This window comes from Sceloporus undulatus, chromosome 1, assembly GCF_019175285.1.
Source record: "Sceloporus undulatus isolate JIND9_A2432 ecotype Alabama chromosome 1, SceUnd_v1.1, whole genome shotgun sequence".
Lineage (NCBI taxonomy): Eukaryota > Metazoa > Chordata > Lepidosauria > Squamata > Phrynosomatidae > Sceloporus > Sceloporus undulatus.
Window position 1 is genome coordinate 241400350 of NC_056522.1, and position 7945 is coordinate 241408294.

At 39.8% G+C, this 7945-nt stretch overlaps 1 protein-coding gene across 5 annotated transcripts in view; it reads left to right on the plus strand.

The window, feature by feature from the left end:
- Positions 1-2188, plus strand: part of TFCP2L1 (transcription factor CP2 like 1) — a 51064-nt gene extending 48876 nt beyond the window's left edge. For 3 of the 5 annotated variants that reach the window (XM_042445487.1, XM_042445490.1, XM_042445491.1), the window contains 2 exons: positions 760-811; positions 1599-2188. In XM_042445487.1, the coding sequence (XP_042301421.1) occupies positions 760-811; positions 1599-1636 (90 nt within the window). In that variant the 3' untranslated portion in view covers positions 1637-2188. The remainder of the gene's footprint in view (positions 1-759; positions 812-1598) is intronic. The other 2 variants (XM_042445488.1, XM_042445489.1) reach the window with 1 other exon arrangement.
- Positions 2189-7945: the final 5757 nt, after the last annotated feature.

Consider the following 7945-nt stretch of genomic DNA (forward strand, 5'->3'; position numbering starts at 1 on the left):
AATGGAATCATAAAGATACTTTTCTGAAAGTGGCTATTTCTGCAGATGAAGAAAAGCCCTCATTGTTTGTTTTTATTTATTTTATTTTTTTTTAAAAAGAAGCCCAAGACACTGCCCTTTTCTTGTTTTTCTTATGCATGGATTTTTTTCTGGAACCCTTCAGGGAAATGATCATTTTTAATTTCCAAACTTAATGGATTTGAGAAGCCATTGGAACATTAAAGACCTCATATGCTATATTTCATAATTTAAGCATGTATTACTGAAATAAGTTGTAATAATGAGTGGTATGACGAGTGCGTTTCTTGCTAGTATAGTATATAACATGCTCCTAGTGAGCTACAGCATGAGACAAATGAAGACTAGCTGGACTACAGTGCCAAGAATCTCCCCAAATCCACCAGCAGCCCAAAAATATTTTTATGCTTTATATTTTATCCTTTCAACTTCAGGAAACTACTCCATAAATCTGCTGTTTGTAGACAAAGACATTGCAAGCATGATCCTGCAGAATTTATTTTAGGAAACACTCTATGATGGCAAAATATCATATTAGAATGTCCCCTTGCTTGTTAAATGGAAGCCTTCCTTCCTAATAGTCCCATTGGCCTCTTTACAACTAATCTCTCTGTAACTGACAGTTTTTCTTTACCTTTCAGAGTAATGACGTTTTATCAAATGAAGCCTAATAAGAAAATATAGATTTGCTAAAGTAGAATCTCTTTTTAAAAGATCTCTTCGATTTGTCTCTTTTTCCAGATGGTTCAAAACTTTCAAGATGAATCTTGTTTTGTCATCTCTACATTAAAAGGTATATTTACATATATTGCTCCTATAGTTTTATTTAAACAGTGTCTCTTTTAGCTAGAATAAGAGGATAAAAAATCAGCAATGTTCCCCCTTCCCTTTAAAGAGGGCTCCATCTTAGTGTACACCCAGCAGATAAATCAAGGAGAAGGACTGCACTTTCAGTAACCAATTGTATGTGTAGTTTCTTGTCCACCTAGGGAAACTTTCCCAACCTTGTACTTTACAGATGTAAAGGCTGCTTTATAGTGAATGAGACCACTGATCTGTCCCATCTGTGTTGTTGACATCAATTGGCACCATCACTCTATGGTCTTAGGCAAGATTCCTCCAGAAGATGCCAGGATTTGAAATTGGGACCTTCTGCATCTAAAGCATGTGCTCTGTCACAGAGCTATAATTTCTTTTATTGTGTGTTCAACTACAACTCCCAGAATTTCCTATATTGGGGATTCTGGGCATTGTAGTACAGCAATTCTGGAAGATGGTTGATCTAGTGAAATGTGTACACATGCATTATGTGTACATAATGGTTCCTAACTGGTTTAGGCTGCATCAGGATGAAGGAGAAATGAATAAGGAGAAGTATGATTCTTGTTCAGAATGGATTTGTTATCATAGGTAGGCGATGAGAGCTCTGGTGCTACAGTTCCCAGGATTCCTCAAGATGGAGCCATGACAGTTAAAGTGCTGTCAAACTGCATTAATTCTCCAGTGTGGCAGCAATGTGTGAGTAGAGTACGTGAAAGGTCTACAAATACTGACAAAAGTTTTTATTTTTTTCTTTGCAGCTGAAAGTAATGATGGCTACCATGTCATTCTGAAATGACCCATCTTTCTGTGTCATGGGACTATGAACAGCTTTAGACTGTGATGCCTCACCTACATCTCTGCAACTCAGACTGGGAAGATGGGAAACTCATTTGAATAAAATGCTCCTTTTAACTGAATGCCCTAACCAGAAATTGTAAAGTGTGTGGATTTCAGAATGCTGAAGACTAGAAAATGTTTTTGGTCTCCTTACTCCTCCCCTTCCCCTCCCTCCACCTGCTTGCCCACTTCTAATATTCCATCTTTTTCTCCTTCCTTTTAGGACTTATTGACTATAGGACACTTTCGTTCATTGTTCAAAATATCATGAAAAAAGAGATAAATATTCCTTGTTTGTTCATTAAAATTAAATTTTCCCCACCTAGGTTTAGGACTTCAGAGTAAAAACAGGGCATGATGAACTCAAGCTTGGTCCTCAACTGAGATGTGCTTCTAATCATAGCTCTTGCTTTGCTCCAAAAACTCAGCAGTTCCCATTTGGTTCTATTAGCAAAATAAAGAGCTGGCTTTAGTGGCAGAAGGTGGACAATTGTTTCCCCTCCCCCCCCCCCCCCCCGCTGTGTCCCACATTGTTATTGTCTCATGGAACACAGCAAAAGATTTAACTTGGGAAGAGAATAGAATGTATGTGGGGGCGTGGGTAGGTGTATGCTATCCTTCCTCCAATGATATGCCCAAGAACTGTGGTTAATGCTATAGATATGAATTGGTTGTGTTCACTTGTATGGCAGAAAAGTTACCAGATTTGGTCAGGAAACTGTACCTCTGTGCCTTAGACGTATACCATGCCTGTGCCCACCAAGTCTTTATTTCTTTCCTCTCATTATGTTAGTGGCTCCTCCCTTTCCCCCCAAAGATATCAAAGTAACACTATTGCTGAGGGATGAAAGTTGGGGAGATTTGGCAAGATTTTCCTCACACCCCTCCCTGAGCTGGAAATATATGTGTCATCATAGAAATGCAGGGTACTCTAAGATTCCCAAAATAATAGTAGTTATCCTGTTTCCATTTGTATAATGGATATTTTCTGTTCATTTAAGGGAAACAACTCCTATCCCTTTTCAGCTATCACTTGTTTACTTTTAATACATATCACAGATGTTTGTGTTGCTGTTATTTGCCATCAAGTCAACTTTGACTTATGGTGACCCTTTGAATGAGAGATTGCCAAGAGTTTGTGTCATCAACTACTCTGCTCAATGTCTGCAAACTCAGGGTAGGGACTATACATGCTGAGCAGACAGAAAGGAAAAAGCGGGCCAGTGCTGGTTTTTCCCCAACTGTGGAAATCCTGCTATCCACATGGTCCACTCCCAAGGCAGGCTTGAACACCCATAGGCAGTCCACACCACGCAGGGTCAAGCTGCATCTTTATTTTATTTTTATTTTTTGCCTCCCCCCAAGCATGCACACCATTACAATTCCAGACCAGAATTACCTCCCCCTTCCCAGTTGCCATCCCGTTGGATACCCCGTGTGACCAGCCACACAGTTGCAGGAGTGATGTACTGCCCATATGGTGCATTGGTGTGTCCACTGACACATTGGCAAAGCAAAAATGGAAGTCTCCTCCCCATACATGCCCCTTTCCACCTCATGACCTTATACATCCCTGGTGGACTGTCTGGTTTGTGTATATTTTTTAATTAGATCCATTGCATTATTGATGACCTGTCATGTTTGTCATACTTTTGCATCAAGGAGTGTGTGACAGCTCAATGGTGCGATGGGTCAGTGGTATAGTTGGCCACTGTATGCTAAATAAAAAAAAGTAAGGTGATCAATGGTGTCAGCAGCTGCAGCTCACTGGTCTCAGAGCACATGGTCCAGACTGCTTCCCTACACCACCTTGGCCTTCCTGCATTCCTGCACTCATGCCATGCTGTTTATAGCATGTGCAGTGATGCACATCTTTCACATTGAGGTGGAGAACTGGAACTTCTTTTTGCTCCAGTTTTAGCCCTAGAGCACAGCTTTGTGTTGGTTTCCACTCAGTTTCACATCATACGTCATCTGGACAGCTAGGCTTCAAGTCATTTTGAAGCTGCCTACTTTGCCAACTCCACAGTCCCAGTCTGAAAGCAAGACATAACATACTTTTAGAGGTTGTTTTTCAACATTGCTGTGAATAGGATTTGTGATTTCTATCTCATGGATTGTCAAAGGAATACTTTAAAAAGTAGGATGAAGGTGTTAACGTGCTTCTGTACTTTGCAATCATGCACTCCACCATATGGAAAGTAAAGTCTGGGTATGGAACCAAACTTTGGAAGTAAATACTCTTTGCTTTTCACTTGTGTGGATATTTGAGTAGTTTTCATTCATTCTCTAATCCACCGGCAGTATGTGGAATTTTATTTTACTCAGAACCCACCTCCCTAAGTAATTGGAATGCACGAACTAGGCCTGATAGAACATGGATTTATTTTTTCTGCTCAGAAACTCAAGACATCTGCCTCTATAGTAAACTGAAATCTCTTTTGCTCATCTTAAGTGCCTTGTCATAACTCTCATCATTTCCTGATTTGCCACTGAACAGACATTTAAACAATATGGGGTCTTTATGTTGTTGTTGTTTTTAGTTGTGTTGAAAATAATGTTAAACTGGACAGACACAGTGCAAGTCATGCATTGACAGTGTATGTAAACTGGACACTTGCACCCTGATCCTAGGGGAGCAGTGGGTGTGCAGAAGCAGGCTTCTGTACAAAAATGCCTTGGTGGATCAGGAACTGTGCATATAGAAGAGAAATACACATTAATCTCCCATGGCTGGGTACCCACCTCCAGCACTTGGGGTTTTAACTACAGTGCCATTCACTGGATTAGAACTTGGGCACACAATGCCCAACAGGTTAACCGGTTCACAACAATTGGTTTGAAGGACTGTGCTGCTGCCTTGGATTCCAAAATCGAACTTCTGTAGAGAAGGTGCAGATGGCCAGATCTTCATGTGCAATAGAGCATATAACTCTTTAGGTTGCAGTTTCGGTCTGTTTCTTCTTGCCTGTATCTGGCTCGCAGAGTGAAGGAAAATATCTAACTTTTGCACTCCTTGAACAGCTGAAATTGGATACAGATATCACTGTGGAATATAATTAATGGTTCAAAACTACCTTTAGCACATTGATAACTGCTTGGTGTTGCATTTCACAGAAGCGTAAATACTGTGCTCTTGGTTAACAATAATCCTTCCTTTTAATCCTTTAAAAAAGCTGATTATAGGTTTTATAGCAAATTTTTAAAAAATGAAGTTCTTTTCTTAAAAATAACTTCGTATCTCAAGTTAACAAATGCTAAGCCTTCTTTGTCTGTAATGAAACATATTGTTCTGACTGATCTGTACCTCTCAGCTGCTGAGCTTGAATTCTTTTTGTCCTATGAAGGAAGATGACAGAAACTGATTAGGTGATGCTGGCGTTAGACCTTCAGTGACTTAAGACATATGCAGGAGAATACTGTTTGCCAGCATGCCAGTGGTCTGTTTCACTGTTGCTGTAGTCAGGGAGAATAGGAGTAAACCTTGCCCTGGGACTCAAGTCTTCAGTATGCACAAAAAAGATGGTGGGATGTAATACTTTTCAGTGTGCTTGTGTCTCAGGAAATGCAACTTTAATGTCTTTCTTGTTTATGTACATTGAATGTATATTCTCTGGTGTGTTTTGGGTTTTTTTTATTCTACTTTTTTTCTTAAGGGGAGACTCTTAAATTCTATTTTAAATTTTTTTTTAAAATTTTTCTTCAGTTGATTGGGGTGGGTGGGTTTTTCTGTCTTTCAAAAGGGCTATGGGAGTTCGCCTATATAACACAACAGCCATTTAAATTGTGGCTTAAATGAAGGGTGAAAAGAAGGGGAGGCCAAAGCATAAGAGTTGTGAGTAATACTGCCAGACTTTTTTTGTTTATATATAAAGATTTTTTTAAAATGCATATTTTGCACTGGCCATTCTACTGTTGTACTGAAGAAAAGACACTGCTGTATTTAGACTCTGTGCTTCAGTAAAAATGCAAATAAACTCATTTGTAAGAAATCCTTCTTGTTGTTTTTTGTTGTTGAAGTAAATAGGTTACCTATTTAAGTTGGATGGGAGCCATGTGGCTCTTCAGATGTTGTTGGACTGCAACTCCTGGCATTCCTCACCATTGGCTATGCTGGCTGTGGCTGCTGGGGGTTGTAGTCTGACAGCATTTCAAGAGCCACATGCTTCCTCCTCTCCAAATGTATGTCAGTATTCAGTTGATGAAAATGAGAACACAATCCTCTGAACATTGCTTAGAGGGGAGGTTACATTCAAAAATAAGGGAAAGGGCTACATTTTGAGGCATATTTCAGCCTGGTATTTCTCTCACTTGAGACTATAGATTTTTCTGATTTCTGAATCTCTCCTTGGCTCAGAGGAGCCATACATTTTATACACACATAACTTACCATAAAATTTACAGCACCGCTGGAAAAGCTCACTGGGACAAGATATTTTTCAGTAACCACACTGAACAGTATGGTTCTGTCAAGCTACAAAACCCTGTTTTTGGCAGAACCCTACCCCAGCATACCTTGTCAGCTTTTTTTTGGCACAACCAGGATGATTTAGATATGGTTCAGGATGTAAATGAGTTTAATTCAAAGCTTTTGCCAATCCCTCTTTGATAGAGGATTTAAGAAAAGGTACATTAGAAATCAACCAGTCAATAGCTATAGCTGGATTAATGCTGGCTAACATGAAGGGGGGAGGAGAATCCTTCATAAATTGAGTAAAGGCAAAGGCTGAGGTTAGAAAAACTTGGTCAGAGTGTTCCACTAATCCCTTTTAAACCCTCACAGCATGGAAACTAGGTTTTAAAAATTGATTTTCCAGCTTATAATAAAACAATGTAGCTTTTCATTTAGGATCAAACTGTACAGCTCTGTAAATAGTGAAGATAGCTTGTATTGGCTCATCCACAGCAGGGCAATGCCTTTATTAGGCCAAGCAAAATGTCACAAAATATTTGTTATCTTTGTATCCCACCTTTCCTACTGTGAGGAGACTCCTCTCCACATTGTTATCGTCACAACAACTACAGTGGTATCTGCTGGGGTTTGGTTCCAGGACCCCCCTGTGGATGCCAAAATTTGTGAATGCTCATCCCATTATACACAATGATACAGTGGAATGGTGTCCCTGATATAAAATGACAAAAACAAGGTTTATTTTTTGGGAATTCATAAATACGTTTTTGGGAATATTTTCAGGCCATGGATAGTTGAATCTGGATTTAAAAAACCTGTGGCTATGGAGAGCAGATTGTACAACTCTGTTAAACTGGTCAGGCTGAGAAAGAGTTGACTAGGTCTAGGATCACCCAGGGAATTTCATGTATTAGGATTAGAATCTGGATTTCCCAAGTCCAAATCTAACATCCTTAACTACAACATCCCATTGGCTCTGAGAAGAGCGTGCAAGCTTTCCCCATACCAAAAAAAAAACAAAACAAAACAAAACAAAACAAAACAAAAAAAAAACACCTGCGATTGTGTGATTGTGCCTGCTCCACAAGAAGTGTGGATGTGTGTGTGTACATGCTTCAGAGGCTGTTTAGTAAGTTGGGGGATGCTATATTGCTCCATCTAGATGAGATCTGCATTCAGACCTGTTACTGAGCTGTACATGATTGCAGTCAATGATTAGTAACCCCAATCTATATATATTTGTAACAATTCACATACAAATACACCATCCCAAAAGAAAAATAAAACAAAACTGTATTCTCCCATCTGGTGTCTTCTATATGATTTGGACTACAGCTTTCAGCCTTTTTGAGCATTGGATGGGGCTGATGGACAGCTGATTGGGACTGTCAACAGCTTGCTTCATTTGAGCTGAATGTGGGGGGAAGTATTAAATGTCAGGGATGATGGGAGTTGTAGCTCTTCACCTCGCTTGAACTCACCACCTGGTTGTGCACCGCGCTGACCAGTTTTGGCCAGTGGTTATAGCTTAGCAGAGTTACAGAGAATAGGCTGAAGACCCTGACAAACTCTCCAAGCCTTCTCACTCTTGGTTCCACAGAAGTCTTCACCCTTCTTCAGGATCCAGCTGGCTCTTGTAGCTTCACCCAAGACACCAGACAACTCAGTAGTCTTAAATAAAAGATCTACTTTATTCTACTATATACAGCTCCAATACTATCCAACACTCCTCACTCTACAACCCACTACTACAACCCACAAAATACATTGGGATTCATAGTCATTATTATAGTCATTGCAAGATACCACCCACTGTTGTCTGTTTCCACCCAGTAGGCGTGTACACCATTCCCATTG